Here is a 22,201-nt window from a genome sequence, read left to right as displayed (position 1 = left end):
ACTGCAACCCCAAACACACTTATGTATCGTCGGGTGCTGGGTGGGCGTGGCCCATTGGGTGGGCGTGGCCCATTGGGTGGGCGTGGCTGCGGTGGTAATGACACTGGATAGAACTAAAAAGTTCAATCAATTCCAACTTTGCGAGATGGTTTTTTTTCCGGTGAGAAGTTGAAATTGATTGATTGAACCTTTTTTTTTTTTTTACACACGGTGGCGGAGGCCTAAAGCGAAAAGGTTTTATAAAACCCAGCTGAAGGCCTAGGACTGGGGCGATGGCACGCGTGCCCACAGAGAGGGCTCTGCGTGCCATAGGTTCGTCACCACGGGCATAGGGCCTGGTTACTTGAGGAACTCCCTGTTTCCCATAGTATCTGCTGCCTGATTCAGTCTGGCATGTTTGGCATGTTCCAGGTTCCTTCAATTAAACAATGTCATCTACCAAGACCCCATAGGCATCCCTTCTCTATAGCAATACCTTCCCCTAAGAGGTTACCCCTGAGATTTGAACAACTCTCACCCTACTGGTGTTTGGAAGGACCCTGAAGGAGTTTTTTTTTTTTTTTAAGGGAAGCATGATTGAAGCCCTCTTTTTTACTTTTACTTTGTTCCCCCTCTGGGCTAGTTATCTGTGCTATTTTGTGGTGGGTTTTTTAAAAAATATTTTATTTGCTATTTCATAAACAGTCGGTGCCACTGTTTCTTTTGAGATTACTGTTTAAAAGAATAAACTTGATTATTCTTTATTTTCAGAAATTGAGTCTACAAATCGAGATGCTGACAGCTCAGTGTAATAATAAACACAGAATCCTTGACAATGAACTTACAGAAACCTTAGCTTCTCAGGTGTGTTCACAAACGCATTTAGAAAATTAATGTTGCTGTAACATTTTTAAGGGTTGCTTGTAAGTAAAATATTTTGCTAACTGATATCCATTCTCTTTCAGATCGAGTTGGACAAAACAGCCGAAGACTTCCGCAGAGTTCACCAAGAAAGACAAGACCTTATCAGACAGTGGGAAAACACCATAGAGCAAATGCAAAAAAGAGACCAAGAAATAGATAGCTGTGCCTTGGTATAAATATTTTCTTGGATTTTGTTTCTGAATTATGGAATATCATCTGACCTAATGAGCCTTCCTATATGTATATGCAGGCGTTGAACGACTGTATATAAACCTTCCCAGCATTTGCCTTTTTAACCCTGATGATGTCAAGTGCACTTGACGAAAGCTTGGTAGATTAAACTCTATATGTTTTATAGATTTCTCTTGGTGGTCGCTTTGTTTTATAATGAATATTCCCAAGAGTCGTATTTTTGTTTTTATTGCTGAATATGCATATGTATATAATTTTTAACAACGGCTATGTTTTTGTTATGCAATTTATTCTGTATTGCCCATTTTGTGAGATCACCAGAAAAAAGACAGTGCTGCTTTCCTAACTTTACTTAGAATGTGGTTATTTGGTTTATTGCATATTCGTTCGTTCGTTCGTTCATTTGTTCATGTTCTGTGGATAGCTTTTAGCACAAGCAAGAAGGGCAATCCGTGGAAAGGAAAGTGTGCTTAAAGACAAAGTCCAATTTTTGGCGAATGAGAGTGGGAACAACGTAGAGTATGAGAAGAGAATTTCCATTGCTGATCGACAAGCTGCCAAACTGAGATTAGAATACCAGACAGAGGAAAATAACAGAGATGCACTCCAAAATGAGGTAATTTAAGCATAAATTGATATACGAACAATGGTCTTTATTATATTTTAGGTTAGAATCTACGTGTAAACATTTTGTTAGTACTGATTCTGATTACAGAGTGAGAAAGGGAATTTTTTAGAATAGGAATAAGAATAGCATTTGAATCAAATTAGTGTAAGGATTGTTTGCTCATTTCGCATTCACACAAAAGCTTTGGATGACAATGGTGCTGAAGACGTAGATGCGTTGTAAAATTAAAGAAAATGTTTATGTTCCCAAAATATTATTTTTTCCAGCATCAAATTATTAAACTGCAAAATTGTTAAAATATTTTAAAAAATAAAATCTCTGTATTTCCCAAAAGGGCAAAGAGCATTGTTCTTTATGAACAAAAATGTTCCTTATAACTACACTTCTTTAATTGTTTAGTTGGATACACTGAAAGCTACTGTGGATGGGACAGCTTCTGAACTAGAATCAATGAGAACCACTGTAACCAATCTTAAGAAAGAAATCCAGGACAAAACTTTAAGGTATGTATTAATTAAATACTTTAAAAAAAAACCTGAAATAGACCTTGAACAATACTGCACTATAATTTCACTAGGAAGGCTGATTGTCATCTACTAAAATCTTCCTTATTTACAAAGCTAACTATCTGGCTATGTGCTTTAAACTTCTTAAATTTATGAGATAACCTAATAGCTGTAGTCACATAACACACTTAATTTGACTATTAAGTTAGTCCATTTTGTCGATAAATAGTATATTTAACCAGGAAATATTTAACAAGCTGAATTTGCACAGCACAACAAGCTAAATCTAACTACGTTTAGCCTCCTATACTGTATGCATGCACGATTTCGTTTTTAACTGGCTTAGTTAAATGTTGGGCAGCTTGTAGATCAGCAGTTAAGATAACGGCTGGAAATCTGGCAGCCCAGGTTTGAATCCTGAGCACCACACAGTGGGGTGAGCTGTTTTCCCCCTAGCTCCCGCCCACCTAGTAGTTCAAGAGCATGCAAATGTGAATAGATAAATAGGTACCATTTTGGTAGGAAGTTAACGGCACTCTGTGACTTCATATTGTGAAACATCTTCGGGCAGCGCTAGCTCAATAGCTTTGAAACAGAGATGAGCACACACACACACACACACACACACACACACACTTATAGTTGGCAATGATTAGTGGAGTAAAATCTGCAAGGACTCCTTTTTTAGTTAAAGGTAGTGTACAAATCTAACTTGTATTTGAACTAAATAGAAATCTAAGAGATAGATACCTAGCTAATTAGGATAGCTTCAGATGAGTTTTGATGGGACATTTACCCTATCTCATTTACAGAATTTGACTAACATTAAACAACATCTTCTGACGTAGATCTCCATGTTTTCCTTCCATTTTCCATTAAGAAGGAGAGCCAGATTTATTACATTTGTTAATAAAATTATAATATTAGTAGCCCTTTGTGCAGGGGCAAAATGTCTGATTCAAGATTCAGTGTAATATGGATCAATCACACAACATAATCAAATCTCACTCTCACAGAGAGACATTTCTTTTAGTTGGATTGATGTAACTGTGACTGCTGATTTTAACTTGATGCTAGCTCTTTTCAGATTACTGGGTTTTTTTTTTTTATTAGCTATCTTGAATATCCTGGGAATGAAGAGATGGTAATAAATTGAAATTAATAATATTATCTAATTCTTCCCAGAGTCAGTATTAATATGGCTTGCAGACATAAGCAGATTTCCATCAGATCTCTTTTCAAAAAAGCTTTTTCAGTGCATTTTAATATATAATGGTTTTTAATATGGCTTTGTCATTAAAAATTATTTTTTAAAATGTCCAATATTTATCTTGCAACTAATAAGCAAAACTGATTTTTAACAGTTATATGAATAATTTTAATTTCTGTAATACACTTTTTCATTTTATAAATTCTGCCTTAGGCTAAACTTGATTAAGGACCAGAATGAAACTCTTACAAATAAATTGAAATTTGTGACATACCAAGCATTAAGTGAAGAAGAAAAAGCATGCAAAATGGAGGAACTATTAAAGGACAAAGAAAAAAATTTGAAGGTAAAAACACTATTTCAAAGAGTCTTGCAATCTGTTTGTTATTTTTTTTAAAGTCTGCAAAATACTATTTAAACAATTGTTGATTTGGCCAAGATGGGGAAACCAGAAGCTCCAGATATCGCAGGCTATGTAGATACATGAAGCAAATAGGTTTTGCTGTCTGTTATTACTATCACGTGACATGTAGGAAGTTCTAGCAATATTTTTATAGGAATTGGTTGTACAACAAAATTCTCAATGATTATTGTTTTACTTTTTCAGATGTGCCAAATCATAACATTGTAATAACATGACAAGACCTGTACTCTAATTGTGTTTTTTTGTTTGAGAATTATGTACTTGGTTCACACATAATGTTAGATCATAATTTGTTTCAGTCATGGTTTGTTGAAAAGATCATAAAGGCCCGATTAACAAAATATACCAAGACAAAATCCTTGCCTTATAAACCGTAGTGAATGGATTCACACATTACTCTACAGTAAAAAGAATAAATTGCATTATGGATTAGCAAGATGCTCAAAACTATTTATGTTATTAAATCTTAAATGTCATTGTAATCGAATGTACTTTAAACCCTGACCTGCAGACATGTAAAATTTATTTAATGTGCATTAGCTATCTACAGGTAGTCTTCGACTTACAACAGTTCGTTTAGTGAATATTTGAAATTACAACTTATGACTGTTTTCCACACTTATGACCATTGTAGCATTCCCATGATCATGTGATCAAAATTCAGACAGTGGGCAACTGGCTCATATTTATAACAATTACAGTATCCCGGGATCATGTGATCACTTTTTGTGACCTTCTGACAAGCAAAGTCAATGGAGAAGCCACTTAACAACCCTGTTACTAAATTAATAACTAAAGTGATTCACTTAACAAATGTCGCAAGAAAAGTCGTAAAATCGGGCAAAATTCACTTAACAAAAGTCTCACTGAGCTCAGTTGTGGTCGTAAGTCAAGGACTACCTGTATAGATCCTTAATTTTTAAAAATGAAATTCCTAAAATCATTTATATGGTACAAGTTAATTCAGCATACTGTAGAATATATATATAATTTCAAATAATGTACTCAAATCTCTGGGTATGGGTGATTGATAACCCAAGATAATGCAGTGTAATAATTCCAGTTTAACAAGGATGAATCATTCTTTTCTACAGTGTTTTAGCTGGAATATTTTAGCTGGAATTTTTAGAGCAGGCCTGTTATTTAATTTGATTTTAGACAGAAATTTGTGTATATTTATCGTGGTTTTTATTATCGCCTGTTCACCGCCCTGAGTCCCATAAGGGAGATAGGGCGGTATATAAATTCAATAAATAATAAATAATAATAATAATATAGCTTTTCATTGAAGATTATAAAGATACGGATAAATTTGTTTCTTTTCTTAAGACATACGTGGTTTGCAAATTAGGTGGACTTGATGTTTGGCCTGCAGAGTTGCCCATCAAGAAAATAAGGCAGCCAGAAGGTAGGAAGAGTTAGGCTAAAAGGGATATAGCTCAACTGAAATAAAAGAGAAAAGAAAATATCAGTGAAAGAGGATCAGGGATAATAGAGCTGAACAGCTCCATACTCTAAAAAAACATAGAATTTGACTAAGATGCTGAAATAGCCTTAAGCAAAACTTGGTTCGATTGACATCTGACTTAATTTTTACCACTTCAGATTTAGGAAAAAATGTACAAAATATTTATAAACATTAACCTATTATAATTATAATAATATCAGGAGAAAGAGGCACAAGCATTACAACTGAGAGATGCCCATTTCAAGAAAACAAAGGAGTTGAAAACGCTTACAGAAAATGAAAAGGGTATCACATCTTTAATCGAAGGACATCGTGGTCAGAAAAAAAATCTTCAGAACCGATTACGGCGGCTGGATATACAAGCACTTAATCAGCAAGAACTCATGTATAATCAGGTAAGGTTTGTTTGTATGCATATCTGTAGATATATGAAGTTCGTTTAATCTTATAGCAAGATGGCAGTAAGTCACACAAAAATATGCATGAGTGAAAAAAAAACCCTAACAGAGCTTTAAAATCTGCTGTGTGCCATGATGGTTGATTTTAATGTCTTTTCTTCTTTAATGTTTTATGATGTAAGCCAGCGGTTCTCAACCTATGGGTTGCGACCCCATTTGGGGTTGATCGACCATTTCACAGGGGTCACCAAGCAAGGCTGTCCGCCATTTTTTTTGTCCGCCATTTTTCCCCTTTTTCCGGCGGGTGCCTTACTTCCCTTGGGCTGGGCCAGCTGGTGGTCGGCCTGCTCTGTCTCTGCCGCTTGCCAGCTACGCCTCGGCCGGCGCAGGGGGCGGAACCACGCATGCGCGGTGCTCCCGGGCATGGAAAGTCCTCGACTTACGACCGGTTGGGTAGTCCTCGACTTACAACCGGTTTAATCCTCGACTTACGACCGGTTTAGTCCTCAACTTACAACCGGTTGGGGGTCGCGGCATTAAAAAGGTTGAGAACCACTGATATAAGCCATCCAGTGTTGTTGGATGCGAGATGAGTGGTAAATAAATTTTCTAAAATGAATGAATAGAATAAATGGAATTCCATTTAATTTCAAATCAATGTTATAAATTGGGTTGTGCAACCGACAAACCAGGTTTTTGTAATCACTTCTCTTGCAGAGAAGTTACACATATAATTCTCTTAACAAATAATAAGAATTGGATATATTCATCTCTTCCGTTCTTTCAAAAATTTACCTTGACTGCTTCAAGTTATTTCTGAAGGAATGTATCCAAATCTTGCTATTATTTTATGTATAAATCATGTGCACCACTTTGAAATCACTGGTGGTCCTCGGATTATGACTACTCATTTAGCAACTGTTCAAACTTGTTACAGCACTAAATAAGCGGGACTTATGACAGTCCTAGGACTTTTTGCTGCTTCAACATGTCTGCGGTCACATGATGGCAATTTCCAAAATTCCCTGCCTGTCATGTGACCACGTTGCTTAGAATGGCAATTCTAGCAGTCCCAGTTGCCATGGTTAAGTGAGGATTGTGCAGGTCATAAAACGAGACTTCATGTGACTGCAACTTCTGACCGGCCTGCAGGAAGTTGGAAGTTGTAGTCACATGAGATCCTCATTTAATGACCTTCATAATTCCTTGTTTAATGACGGCAACTGAGGCTGACAGAATTGCTGTGCTTACAATTGACATAGTAATGTGATGTCATCGCTTAGCAACGGCAATTCCAGTCTCAACTGCCGTCATAACCTGAGGATTACTTACGCAGCTAGAAGCCTCCCTATTTAGGAGTGCTTCATTATATTTTTAGCAAGTTAATCATCAGGGATTTTTCTACCCTTTCTGCTAATTTTTTTTCTTGCTTGAAATATTTGAATAGGATTTTTACATACAGCAAGTGGAGAGACGGCTGTCACGTTTGAAGGGGGAACTTAACACAGACGAGAAGCAAATTTTAGAAACCAAATTGGCTGAACTAATAAAGATAATGGATGAAAAGAAACAGGCATTCCATACTTTACAATCCCAGGAAAAGAAACTTCAGGTAATGTGATTTTTTTTCCCCATGAGAAGATGCTTTGTGGCATTATAGTAATATTTAAAGAATTGTTCATCATCCACATTAACCCTGTTTTCCCTGAAAATGCCACAAATGGAAAGGAAAATGGAATGGAATGGAAAGGAAAGGAAAGGAAAGGAGGAAAGGAAAGGGCAGAGAGGAAGGAACAGGAAGGAAGGAACGAAGGAAAAGGAGGGAGGGAGAGAAGGGAACAAGGAAGGAACAGAAGAAGGAGGAGAGAGGGAAGGTAGAAAGGAACAGGGCTGAAGGAAGGAAGGGAAGAATGAGAAAAGGAGAGAAGGAAGGGAGGGAGAAAAGGAATAGGAGGAAGGAAAGAGAAGAGAGGAAGATGGGAGGGAAGGAAGAAAGGAAGGTTTCCAATACTTCAATATTAGTTAAAAAAATTATCTCTAAAATGATGACGCAATGGGTCACAGGTTGTCTTAATATAACCCAACACCAAAAACAGTAAGATGAGATATTGGAAACCATGCCTCCTAACATGGACGACTTTTGTTTAATGCATTTCTGGTTTAAACTAAAAGGAGATTTTGTATTTGTTTCTTTTCAGAGTGAAATCCATTTTAGCAAGTTGGCCATAGATAAAACCGGAGAAGAAATGGTTGGTTTGAAGACTAGACTGGATGAGCTAAACCTTTTCACAGATAAATCAGACAAGTTATTAAAAAAAGCCAGAGCAGAAAAGCAGGTGTGATTATTTTTCAAATGCTAAGTATGTGTTTTGAAAAAGTGCTTAATATACAACAACTTTGCTGTCTGAAATGAATGTTTTGGCTTGTGCTGTCCGACTAATTTGTATATTTTTATGTCACACTTGTGGGCATTTATCTTCTCCAATGGTTTTAAAATGTTATATTTTTATAAGCCTGGGCATCTTAAGGGGAGTCGGGCAGAGTGAACGGAAACATCTGGGTTATGATGTCATCACACAAAGGCTGCGACTTGCATCTGACCTCATAATGCACATATTCTTTCTGTCCTATCAATGGAAGGATCTGATGATTGAAGACAACCTCTTAAAACTGGAACTGAAACGTGTAAGAGATTTGCTGTACAATAAGGCAGAGAAAGTTCTCTGCCTCGAGAAACGGAAACAGCAGTTAAAAACAGCCATGGAGGAGAGAACGGCCGATATCAAAGTTCATAAGGAAATGATTGAGACTCAGACACGACTCATTGAGCAAGAGCGTCAGACTCTAAGGTAATCACTCCACGAAGCTCAGAGCAGTATATCTGCTTTCAAGAGAGTATCTACTATTCAGAGAACTCTGTAAGAATTGCCCAGGTCATGTATTCTGTTTTTGAGCATCTCCTAATAACTAACATTTCAACAGCCTCTTAAACGGCACGGAGGAACAACTTGTCCATTTCTTAGTGGTTAGAAAATGCTCGGCCTATTTTCCACCACATCAACAGTTTAGTGAATACAAGTATTCATAGTTCAGGACAACCAACAGCACTCTTTGTTTTCTTAGGCTTTCCTTGAAGAAGCTGTAAAGCCTCTCATTTAATTTGCCGTATCACCTAAGCCAGTGATGGCAAACCTTTTAGAGACCGAGTGCCCAAACCGCAACTCAAAACCCACTTATTTATCACAAAGTTCCAGGGCTGCATCAGCATTGTGGTGCCCTCGGGGGGGGGCAGGGAGGTGCCTCTGAGTGCTGCCTCTGGCACACAAAAACCGGGAGCGCAAAAATGGGCCATCATGCTGCAAGGCGCAAAACTGGCCGCTGCCGTGCCGCGGGATGCAGATACAAGGTGCTGCACCACGCAAGAACGGGACAGGGCTAGTGAGTATCACGCAGGCACTAGCCCCGCCCCATTTGCAGCGCGTGCGTGCTCGCGTCCCTGTGCGCGCATGCACACATGTAAAATGCTTCCCTCTCCCTTTTCTTCCAGTCTATCAATCGACAATGGTTGGTGACCTCTGCTCTATCACCTCTACTTGAGCTTGCTAGTCGGCCGCTTCGCCTCCTTTGTGCTGGGCGGGGCTCCTGCTCCGGGCAGCAGGGGTGGTCTGGTGGACCTGCTGCTGGCGGTGGTGGCACGCGTGCCAACAGAGAGGGCTCTGAGTGCTGCCTCTGGCACGTGTGCCATAGGTTCGCCACCACTGACCTAAGCCGTAGTTTCTTGCTGCAATTTAGTGAACAAGCCATAGAGGTTTGATTAACATAACTTGCTACATCCAAAGCGTAGGGGTTGGGTAAAAGACAAAGCTAAATGGAACACTTTCTAGCTTACTGTGAAACGTTGAACTTGGCTACTATTTGGTCAAAGGTCTGCCAGCCAACTCGTCGTTGAGAGTGATCTTAACCTGGGATTTGCTTGCTCTTCAACTGCAAACTTCTTTTGAAATTGCATTTATTCATCTTTTCGTAAAACATTCTTGCGGTCCCTCAGATTTCCTTTATGTGACATTAACATGCAGAAGTACAGGTAGTCCTCGACTTAACGATCACAGCTGAGCCCCGAATTTATGTTGTCAAGTGAGAAATTTGTTAGGTGAGCTTTGTCCCATTTTACGATTTTTCTTGCCACAGTTGGTAAGTGAATCACTCCAGTTATTAGGTTAGCAGCAGGGTTGTTAAGCGAATCTGGCTTCCCCCACTGACTTTCCTTGTCAAAAGGCTGCAAAGGGTGATCACGTGACCCCAGGACACTGCAACCGTCGTAAATGTGAACCAGTTGCCAAACGTCTGAGTGTAAATCGTGGTGACTATGGGGATGCGGCAACGGTCCTAAGTGTGAAAAATGGTCATAAGTCACATTTTTCAATGCCGTTGTAACTTCGAATGGACACCAAACGAACTGTTGTAAGTCGAGGACTGCCTGTATGGCAGAAGCAAATGCTTACTCTCAAAATTCTCTCCTGCAGAATTCTCACATCGGGAACTGAAATGTATAACAGAAAAGAATCTAAAGCACTTGACAGTAAATTACCAGTCACAAGTTAGGGACTAGAAAGCTCTGTTTTTTCCAACTTTAAATAACAAGAAACAAGGCTCTGTGTGCAGCGGGTGGTTAAACCCAACTGGGAAATGAACACTCAGCCCGCTGATCTGGCAGTTGTTTCCCCACCCTCCTTTTCCATCCACAACCCACGCAATAGGAAATTAGAGTGATTTAGTATGACTGGAGCTTACTCTTTCGCCAAAGAGGCAGACTCTGTGTTTTTCCGTTGATAATTACATTACTAATTGGCACTTGCATATAATTTGATTTGAGGTTGTTTCCTGCTGTTGCTCATTCTCTTCTAGCAGTGGCAATATTAAGATATAATCAGCAGGGGGCAGCTTTTGCAGCTGTAGGACTGAAATGCCAATCTTTAAATATTTGGGTAAGATTCACCAGATAGTTACTCCCCGTGATGCAGGGATCTGCAATGTAATACCATTTTTTTTTCTTTCTTGAAAAAGTAGGGAGAATTGGGAGCGCACCTTAATTATTGCTGTATCACTCACTCTGCTTAGAGTTCATCCTCTGTCTTATTGGAAGCAAAAACTACCTCCCAGTTTATTTTTATAAAGTTTGGGACTCACAGTTTTGTGAAAAGGCAGTGTGTCTTTTGTCTTGTCCCTCAATGTTATATGTTGGTCCTGTTGAACTATCAAATAATATTTAGATGATTTCCTCGAATAACGTTCATGATTAAGGAATGTGTTCCCAGTTGCCCTTCTCTAATTCGTTTTACAGGCTTTCATGTTTTAGCCAGAGTTTAAGGATATAGGATCAAATGAAAAGAGGGCTCACTATGAAGATTTAAAAAGACTTGATTGAAAAGAATTTAGTTATATGCTTCATTGCTAACCATGTTCTGTCTCTCTTTTACAAAAATGAAAGGGTGACAGACAGACCTAGTTTTTTTATGGGAAACCATCTCATGTTTGAGATGTGTAGTCTCAGTCGATGCAGTTTGCAAGTTCATAAATAAAAGTAAAACACTTTTTTTCCTGTCAAACACCTGAGTTGGCTTATTTTTTAATTTCTCCCTCAATTAGTTCAGAATTTCACGAGCGACTGAGTAAAATTGAGAAACTGAAAAGCAGATATGAAATTATTACCATTGTCATGATGCCTCCAGAAGGAGAAGAAGAGCAAACTCAGGCTTATTATGTTATAAAGGTAAACTTCTTACGGAGATTCAATCTGATAGCTTGAAAACTTTGTTTTTTTAAAAAAAAATTATTGGGATGCTGACTATAATCATGAAATAAAGAGATGCTACTTAAGAGAAAGACTGACATATTGAGATAAAATTAAAGTGAAGAATTATTTTTCTGACAACAAAAGTAAGTAGGAGGAAGTCCATAGTTTATACCAGTTGTAAAATATGATTGTAAAAGCTTGAGCATCAAGAAAGCTGAACAAAGAGAAATAATGCTGTTAAAGAGAAATTAAATCTTTGAATTGTGGTGCTAGAGCAGACATGTCAAACACAAGGCCCGGGGGCCGGATGCAGACTGTGAAGTGGTTTCATGTGGCCCGCGAAGCCATCCTGGAAACAGTAGGGGAACGGCCCCCACTGCCTTGGCCCTGGCCCAGGCCAGCCGGGAGCCAATGTACAATTTTGTGGTGGCCATCTATGCTGAAACGCATTCAGTCTTAGCTCCACAAGGCCGCCTAGAACAGCGAGGAACCAGCCCCTGCCGTGTCAGCCCCGCCCCCTGCGTGCATGCTGGGGAGGTGTCACCCTTTGTGAGGAATGAAGAAATGGACCATGCCTTGGTGCTTGCCATGGTCCCACCCCCTTCTGCCAGAGACCCTCAGATCTGTCCCACTCCTGCCCAGGCCCCCACAGGCACCTTTGACACGAACGATGTAGAGCTGGCCATGCCCACCCAGTAGGCCACACCCACCCAGTAGGCCGCACCCACCCTGGCCACACCCACCCGGCCCGAGGGCAACCGCAATGCTGATGCGGCCCTCAATGAAACTGAGTTTGACACCTCTGTGCTAGAGCAAATAGTCGAGAATATCTTGGACTGCATGAGGAATAGATCATTCAGTATTAAATGAAAGTAAGACACTAGACACAGTAGAAAGAATAACAATCAAAACTAAAACTTAAATATTTTGGATACGTAATGTGAAGGCAAGAGTCATTGGAGAAGTTCCCGAAGCTTGGAAAAATGAAGGCACTTGAAAAAGAAGCCAGCAGAAGATAAGGAGATTAGATACTGTCACTGAAGTTGTTACTAAGCACAGTCTTAGAACTTAAGCATTTACTCACAGAATAACTTCAGCTTTTCTTTTTAACGTAAATGTTTATTTCAAGGCTGCCCAGGAGAAGGAAGACCTTCAGCGTGAAGGAGATTCCTTGGATGCAATGATCCAAAAAGCTGAGAAAGAATGTGTAGCCCTAGAAAATACTCTGCATGTACTTAATAACTGTAACAGCAACTACAGGAACTCATTCAAGCAAGTTGCAGATAAAAGTGAGTACATTATGGCTTTATGTGCAAGGCAGAAATGTGAGGCATAAGAGCAAAGAAGGATGAGAAGGAACTATATTGAGTATGGTACATGCAAATGTAAATAGGATGCCTTTGTACTAAACCCTCGGGGATTAGAAAAGATCTAGATATGACAGTACGATTGTGATACAATGCCAGTTTTGGTGGAGAAGATATCCAGGGGCATTCTGGGAATCCTGACTTGCTGGATAGCTTTGGGCAAGTCATTATTAAAAATATAGCTTTTAATCTTCTAGAGCTGTTGTATGGATATTTCTGGAGTAGATGGAATAGGAATAGGATATAAATTGGATAAAGATACATACTATACATACATACATACATACATACGTGTGTGTAAAGTACCTGTGACTACAGATGAATTTTTTGGTGTAGAAATTGTGTTTCACTTTCCAGTTGCATTCATAATTTTCAGGACTGAGTAATACTATTTAACTGCCTGATTGGGCAACCATCTCCCCCCCCCACACCTTTTTTTTCTTTTCTCCTAACTGCAGCATGTATTAGGATGAAATCTTCAATATATATAACAGAATAACAGAGATAGAAGGGACCTTGGAGGTTCTCTAGTCCAACCCACCGCTCATGCAGGAGACCCTATACCAGGGGTAGGCAACCTTGGCTCTTTTATGACTCATGGACTTCAACTCCCAGAATTCTTGAGCCATAAAAGAGCCAAAGTTGCCTACCCCTGCTCTATACCATTTTAGACAAATAGTTGTCCAGTCCCTCCTTAAAATCCTTCAGTGTTGGAATACTCACAACTCCTGAAGGCAAGTTGTTGCACTGGTTGATTGTTCTTACTGTCAGGGAATTTCTCCTGGGTTTCAGGATGCTTCTCTCTTTGTTCAGTTTCCATCCATTGCTTCTTGTCTTGCCTTCTGGTGCTTTGGAAAATAGGTTGATACCCCCCTCTTCTTTGTAGCAGCCCCTCAGATATTAAAACTCGACCATCATGTCACACCTAGTTCTTCTTTTCACTAGACTAGACATACCCAATTCCTGGAAACCTTCATATGTTTTAGCCTTCAGCATCCACCCCCCAAATCATCTTTGTTGCTCTTCACTGCATTCTTTCCAGAATCTCAACATCTTTTTTATATTGTGGTGACCAAAATTGGATGCGGCATGTGGTCTTACCGAAGGCATAAAACGGTGGCATCATAATTTAGCATATATAATATAGCATGGCATCCGGGCCTCTCAATTCCTGGCAAATAGATGAGGAAGAAATGGAGGTAGTGACAGATTTTATTTTCCTGGGCTCCAAGATCACCGCAGATGGGGACTGCAGCCAAGAAATTAAAAGACGCTTGCGCCTGGGGAGGAAAGCTATGGCAAATCTAGACAGCATACTAAAAATCAGAGACATCACCCTGCCAACAAAAGTGTGTATAGTCAAGGCCATGGTTTTCCCAATTATGGCTGTGAAAGTTGGACCATAAGAAAGGCTGAGCGCCAAAGAATTGAGGCCTTTGAACTATGGTGCTGGAGAAGAGTCCTGCGAGTCCCCTGGACTGCAAGGCGATCAAACCGGTCAGTCCTAGAGGGGATCAACCCTGACTGCTCTTTAGAAGGCCAGATCCTGAAGTTGAAACTCAAGTATTTTGGCCACCTAATGAGAAGGAAGGACTCACTGGAGAAGAGCCTAATGCTGGGAAAGATGGAGGGCAATAGAAGAAGGGGACGACAGAGAATGAGGTGGCTGGATGGAGTCACCGAAGCAGCAGGCATGAGCTTAAATCGACTCCAGAAGATGGTAGAGGACAGGAAGGCCTGGAGGAACGTTGTCCGTGGGGTCGCGATGGGTCGGACACGACTTTGCAATTAACAACAACAACAAATATAGCATAAGCTGTTTTGGTGATTTGGCAGTGCTAGGCATAGATGACCCATACCTTTGAGGTCTACAAAATACAGCTGACAAGAGAATAATCTCACTAGTATTTGGTCATCTATACTAGCTCCCATCTCTTAGACCAGCTAAAATGGTAGTTGTTATTTATAAAGTATACAGAATGACTAGCATAATGATGTTACCTAGTTTGGACAATGAAACATCTGCAAGAAAACAAGCAAGCTCAGAGAGCACCAAGGACTCCTCATTCCAACCCTGAGCTACAAATATTCTCCTTTAAAGTCTACACAGCTTATGGACTGTCTTGCGGCATCAATAACATTTCTTTTATTATTGAATCTCCTACCAACATGGGAGCCCATGCTGAAGAGCAACATACAGATCTCCCAGGGCCTTTGGTTATTTCTTCATGCAAATCACTTGAAAACAGCCAGAAATGAACAGGCTGGGTAAATCACAACTGCAGGGAAAGGAGGAGCTGATTGTAAAGGTTTCAGAAATATTTATCTTACTATGGCCCACCAAATCCCTATTGAGGAAATGCCTTGTAAAAATACTTGGTAGCTAGGAACTGAAATGCAAACGGCTTTTGGGAAAATAGTTTTTTCTTTTGATCTGAGTAGCAATTTTTCATATTATGAAGTATTACCAAAATAAAATAAAAATAAATTATTGACAGCGAAGGACAGCGAATTCTGCACTTAGAACGAGACAGAAAGTATTTAATTGAAAGACTATTTAAAAACAAAAAAATCTTCCCTATTCATAGAGCCCCCGTACTGCTTCAGAATAATGTAGGTCTGGAAAGCTATTTTCGTTAATCCTTTGCTCCCTCTGCTGGCTCTTATTATTTATGATTATGCATCATTATAATGAATATACGATTTCTTAAAATAATGCAAGGTAGCATAAAATAGGAAAGGATTTTTTTAAAATGAAAGTTTTATCTAAACGATCTTGTGCTAACTAAATGATAATTAAGTAGTGGGTAACATGTCTTCAAAAGCCCATTGACATTTAATTCATTGCATTATACATCATCCAGATTTGTATAATGTATTCCATATTGGAAGAGTTATTGCAAGCTAGCTGTATCCATATCATTCTGTTAGAAAAGAGACCTAAGTAGCTTCCCTCAGTGGAACACATAATGGCTTCAATATCCGGTTAATACTTCATAGGTGAAGAGCACAAAGAGAAAACGAAACTGGAAGAAGAGAGGAGAGCTACTGACGAAAAACATCGATATAAGCGAAGGCAGATCAAGGAGCTTCAAGAAGACATTCAGGTAAAGAGGCATCTGGAAGTAATTTTCTTCAGATCCTGATGCATTTTTCCTTAGAACATTCTATTCATATCTGCCTACATCAGGGGTAGTCAACCTTGGCTCTTTTATGACTCGTGGACTTCAACTCCCAGAATTCCTGAGCCAGCACAGCTGGCTCAGGAATTCTGGGAGTTGAAGTCCACAAGTCATAAAAGAGCCAAGGTTGACTACCCCTGGCCTACATTCTCCCACCCCTTTGTGTATTATGACTTCACACAAAACATGAAAGTGCTGGGCTTGTGTCACAAAAGGGCGGTTTGTCAACATTTTGAGGAAAAGTGTGAATCCTACAGATGGCTTTGGACCCGAGTCGTGCCCAGTGCATTTAAGTCCAAAATCAGTGTGCAGGTTGGATATTTTAGGTGGGATTTTAGTAGTAGTAATTGCAGGAATAGGTTATGGAAATACAAGAGTAAACTGCAGTCACAAATGTGTAAAGATGATATCTTCTTCTCACACCAGAAGTGCCTAAAATATTGTTACTCTAGTGCAGGGGCAGGCAACCTTGGCTCTTTTATGACTCGTGGACTTCAACTCCCAGAATTCCTGAGCCAGCCATGCTGAGGGGAAAGGGAGAGGTTTCCAAGCTGAGCCAAGCTGGCTCAGGAATTCTGGGAGTTGAAGTCTACGAGTCATGAAGGGGCCATAGCTCCCCCATGCTGGCTCAGGAATTCTGGGAGTTGAAGTCCACGAGTCATAAAAGAGCCAAGGTTGCCTACCCCTGCTCTAGTGGATTATATATTTTACATTATTTTACTCCTAAATAGATATAGGTAGTCCTCAATTTTACAGCCACAATCGAGCCCAAAATTTCTGTTGCTAAGTGAGATGTTTGTTAAGTGGATTTTGCCTCATTTTACGATCTTTCTTGCTACAGTTGTTAAGTGAATCACTGCAGTTGTTAAGTTAGTAATGTGGTTGTTAAGTGAATCTGGCTTCTCCACTGACTTTGCTTGTCTGAAGGTCACAAAAGGGGATCACGTGACCCTGGGATACAGCAATGGTCATAAATATGAACCAGTTGCCCAGCGTCTGAATTTTCATCATGTGACCCTGGGGATGCTGCAATGGTTGTAACTGAAAAACTGTTGTAAGTCACTTTTTTCAGTGTTGCTGCAACTTCGAACAGCCACTAAATGAACTGTTGTAAGTCGAGGACTACCTGTATTGACATAGTCCATAAAAAGAAACTTTTCAAAGTTGATACATGAAGAAAGCAATTTTTTTAGTTTCAGCTAAAAAATAAAAATAGGCTGTTTTTATTATTTGTGTCTGGGTTATATCTTCTAGAAAGAGGAGGTAATGCATATTCAAGCCGTAGTGTTTATTTGTTCGTATTTATTTTACGTTATAATGATTGCTAATTGGATAGTTTCAAAGACATTTCTAAAGAAATGCTTGTTTTTCTAGGCTATGCAAAACAATCTTGATACTCTTGTGAAAAAAGAGGCCCTCCTCCAGGAAAAAATAAAAGATAAACATGCATATGCTATGAAATTAACCAGAGAAATAGATGATCAGAAGCCCAGACTAGAAAGAGTCTCAAAACAGGTTAGTTTAAACTACTATGATATATTCAATTTAATTTAGAACTTGGTAAAATCATAGTTGGGGTAAACACGATTGGTTGTAGCTAAGATAAAACATTTTAATATAAAAGTTAACTGGTATTTTAAGCATCTAGGATTCTGCTTTAAATCTTTTGCTGCATGTCTAAAAAGGTTGCTCGATTATCCCGAGAAATCCGGACACGACAGGACACTCAGTCACAAACACCAGAGGAAAAAGACATTGAAGTTCGTACACTGAAGGACTTCAGCAAACACGTAGATAAAATGCTGATTGATGCTTCAGAAGCACATCCAGAATTACATAACATCTTCCAAAAGTACTTTGGACAGGTAATACTTCAGCTTTTTTAATAATTCTTAATTTAATGCAAAAATGCATATGCTTGCCCCTTAGTAACAATGTGTGAATGTCGCACCAGATCATTTTTAATAAGTGTCTTTAATGTGTTCATCACAATACCAATAGCACTTAGACTTATATACTGCTCCATATCTAAGCGGTTCACAGAGTCAGCATATTGCCCCCAACAGTATTGCCCCCGGGTCTTCATTTTACCAACTTCGGAAGGAGGGAAGGTTGAGTCAACCTTGAGCTGGTCAGAATCGAACTTCTGGCAGTGAGCAGTGAGTTAGCCTGCAATACTGCATTCTAACCACTGCGCCACTATGGTTCCTCATGCTGGCTAGAAAATCTGGACTTTGTAACCTCAACATATTTATAGGACATCAGACTGGGGAATGCTGATTTATCAGATCTAGAGATTCTGTTTTACAAATGATTGCAGTTTGCTGTATCATCAATATCTGATATGCCCCTAATTCTGATTGGTGACCAATCAACTTGAAACCATAGATAATTCATTTTAATTTAGCATAGTAAAGGTGAAGCAAAATTTACTAAGTAGAATCATTAAACCAAAGAATTGAGGCCTTTGAACTATGGTGCTGGAGAAGACTTCTGCGAGTCCCCTGGACTGCAAGGCGATCAAACCGGTCAGTCCTAGAGGAGATCAACCCTGACTGCTCTTTAGAAGGCCAGATCCTGAAGTTGAAACTCAAGTACTTTGGCCACCTAATGAGAAGGAAGGACTCACTGGAGAAGGGCCTAATGCTGGGAAAGATTGAGGGCAATAGAAGAAGGGGACGACGGAGAATGAGGTGGCTGGATGGAGTCACTGAAGCAGTAGGCGTGAGCTTAAATGGACTCCAGAAGATGGTAGAGGACAGGAAGGCCTGTAGGAACATTGTCCATGGGGTCGCGATGGGTCGGACACGACTTCGCAACTAACAACAAAGAACCATTAAAAATGAAGGTAGAGAAGAAGGTTGAATAGCTCAGTACTTTGCTAAGCTATGCAGCCGTTTTAATTAGCACCATAAAATAAAAGGCAGTGTTTTTATTCCTGTAGATTTATAGCAGACTTCATCCCACCTTTGTTTATTATTTGTTTGTAGGCTTCACTGCATCTTCCTTCAGTTTCTGCTTCTCGCCTCAGTGTTCGAACTATTCCCGGCTCAACTTCCAGCGCGTGAGTGAAACCTCTGAGTCAAATAATGTAGCTACGAATATGCTTAGAGACGTGTGTGTGTGTGTGTGTGTGTGTGTGTGTGTTATAAAGAAATTGCCAATGACTTGTTTGTTCCATAGGGAAATACAGGGAAGAGTTAAATCAATCAAGAGTTAACACTGCAAATGCTAAATTGGCCAATACCTGATACAAACAAAGCAAATACAATTTATAGAAATAAATAGTACCTGCTGGGATGATTTCCATAATTATAATATAGCAGTTGTTACAATTTCTTAATAGGGAGGAAATAGAAAGGGCGGAGGATCTGCATTCTACATTACAAGTATCCAGATTTCACTAGTGCAACAATACTGGGTGACATTGTAGAAAGGAAACTCAAACAGCATCAGGGTTCCTTTAAAATAATTTAAACATTCCACTATACAGGTGGTCCTCGACTTGCAGCCATTTGTTTAGTGACCAAAGTTACAATGACACTGAAAAAAGTGACTGATGATCAGTTTTTACACTTAATGACCATTGTAGCAACCCCAAGGTAATGTGTTCAAAATTTGGCTGCTTGGTAACTTGCACGTATTTATTGCACTAGCAATAGCATTTAGACTTATATACTGTCACATATTTATGACAGTTGCACTGTCCTGGGGTCACGTGATCACCATTTGTAACCTTCCCAGCCGTCTTCCGACAGGCAAACTCAATGAGGGGAAGCTAGACTTGCTTAGCAAACACATGATTCACTTAACCACGATACTAACTTAGCTGCAGTGATTCGCTTAACAACCATGGCAAAAAGGTCGTAAAATGGAACAAAACTCAATTAACAGCTATCTTGCTTAACAATGGAAATTTTGGGCTCAGTTAGGATTGTACGTTGAGGACTGTCTGTAAACAATTCTAATGAAGAAAAAAAATGGAAGACAGCAGAAGAAGCCAATGCGGTTGCCAAAAAGGTTGAGTGAAAATCTGAACACAAAAGGGGCATGTAGAACTGTAGCACTTATTTGTTTGTTTGTTCATTTGTTTATTAGATTTGTATAGCGGTCCATCTTAGAATACAACTCTGAGCATCTCACAACACCAATAAAACCCAGAATGATAAAACTATAAAAACAAAAAGCAGCATCTCAGCTACCCACTTGGGATGTCCCCTAACCCAGAGGTCCCCAACCTTTTGGGCACCAGGGGCCGGTTCCGTGGAGAAAGGTTTTTCCACAGTGATCTGTGGTTTTGGGGGGGTATGGTTTTGTCTGTTGCCTGCATTCCATGGATGGGGCTTTGCTTATTTGTGCGGACCAGTTGCTGGAATGCTGCGGCCCGGTACCGGTCCACGGACTGGGGGTTGGGGACCCCTGCCCTAACCAACTTGATATCCTCATTCTATCCAGGCACCTACTGTAGGTAAAACCCCAGGACTTGGTGGTCTTCTGAAGAGTATGAGGGAATAAGATTGAAGCTTGAAATAGCTACTCCCTGATCATGTTTCTAACTACCTATGGTAGATGAGTTTAAGAACAGATTAAGTGTATCTTAAAAATGAAGGAACACAAATAATCCCATCTTTAAAAATAAGGAAAAAACAATCCAGTAACCTACCATAGAGATTGAACTGTAAATATGTTGAAAACAGTAATTACCAGACTGGTTGACAGATTCTGTCCCGACTATCTTCATAAACTCTGATGTTCAGAAATATTCCCTCGCATTTTGTAAAGGTTTGTACAGTTTGGACCAAAAGTGGGTTTCATTGGCAACTGAAGAAATTTAAAATAACTTACCATTAATATGATTATTTAATAAGGCATCTTTATGGTGATAAGAACATTTTATTTTGTATTTCACTTGCATGTTTTTTGAGTAATGTAATGTAATGGCTTGTTTTTCTAGGTCCGTTAAGAGCTCCTATTCCAGTCAACCACATGTCAAAGTTGTATCTCTGACTTTGGACTCCAGTCCTGAACCTTCAGGTCCAGTTTCTCGTCCTTCTAGCCAGGGTAGCGCCAGCACATCCTCTCGTAGCAAAAGCCCATATTAGGGGGTTTTTTTTTCTGTTGCAAAGTTTTCAAGAATTCAGAAAGTTATCCGCTAAGCTACAGCATATGTTTGACTACACAACTAAAATTAATTTATGTGATGGTGAATGAATTATTTTCATTTGGAATAAATGTTTTAGGATGAACTCAAGTTTTATTTTTATAGCAAAACCTGAGTCCTTAACAATAAAAACTGGTAACAATCTTTGTAGAATGTCACAATCTCACCACTCCTCCATAATTTATCATATTTAGAAATGTGTATTTAACACTTTTTCAATCCTCCCACTTGAATCTGAACCAGAGCATCCCTAAATTTCAGGTGTTGCTGAACTACAACTCCCATAGTTCCCAACAAACATGTCCAAGATAACAGCTGCTAGGATTTCTCCTGGACTATCTAAAGGGCCACTGGTCTCTTTCAGTGTTATCCAAGAGCCAATAAGCACTGGCTGTGTGTGCATTTTATCTTACGAAGGGAAGGAATAAATCAAGAAAATGCACTCTAGGTACCTTCACAAAACATGCTCAACCAGATTATAGAATTAATCTGTATTTGGCTTCACACATTATGCAAAACCTAAATAAATAAAAGCTCAAACAAGCTTTCTGTGAATACAGCCACTAGCTCATAAAAGTCCCTTAGTCTTGAGGGCCTGTGGACACATTCTGCATATTTCTCAATACCACGGTTTCCCCAAAATATTGATCATTGGCCACTGAAGAACTGTTAACACCTTTCAATCTCCCATTATATATCTTCCATTCTTCCATGAAGAATTGAGATTGAGCTTCTTGACTAAGATATATCAAGTTTTATTAAAACTAATGTATAGGAGAGATGGTTTTATTTGAAGGAGATGCAGTTGATCTGAGGCATCAAGTTCCTTCAAACTGAGAGTAAAGCTGTGGCTCTTCTAGTTTTACAGAAAGTAAACTTTCCTCCCATTGAAAGACAAAGCTGAAATGCTTTGTCATCTCTCAGAAACTGCTGTGATTAGCCAGTTATTGCACTCACATAACTGTTAA

The 22,201-nt window shown here is 39.4% G+C and overlaps 1 protein-coding gene across 1 annotated transcript; it reads left to right on the top strand.

The window, feature by feature from the left end:
- Positions 1-750: 750 nt before the first annotated feature.
- CCDC39 (coiled-coil domain containing 39) lies at positions 751-21,316 on the top strand (the record flags this gene model as incomplete). Its single annotated transcript, XM_015821483.1, is given in 16 exon segments — positions 751-843; positions 945-1,073; positions 1,520-1,711; positions 2,123-2,226; positions 3,653-3,785; positions 5,532-5,726; positions 7,177-7,341; positions 7,928-8,065; positions 8,370-8,578; positions 11,376-11,499; positions 12,653-12,812; positions 15,891-15,997; positions 17,447-17,587; positions 17,758-17,937; positions 19,063-19,136; positions 21,027-21,316. Coding segments are annotated over 16 exon segments (2,292 nt in total), but the record flags the coding sequence as incomplete, so codon positions are not given.
- Positions 21,317-22,201: the final 885 nt, after the last annotated feature.

This window comes from Protobothrops mucrosquamatus, unplaced genomic scaffold (genome assembly GCF_001527695.2).
Source record: "Protobothrops mucrosquamatus isolate PMUCROS unplaced genomic scaffold, P.Mucros_1.0 scaffold_165, whole genome shotgun sequence".
Lineage (NCBI taxonomy): Eukaryota > Metazoa > Chordata > Lepidosauria > Squamata > Viperidae > Protobothrops > Protobothrops mucrosquamatus.
The sequence above is the reverse complement of the archived record's forward strand: the minus strand, read 5'-3'. Positions and strand labels throughout refer to the sequence as shown.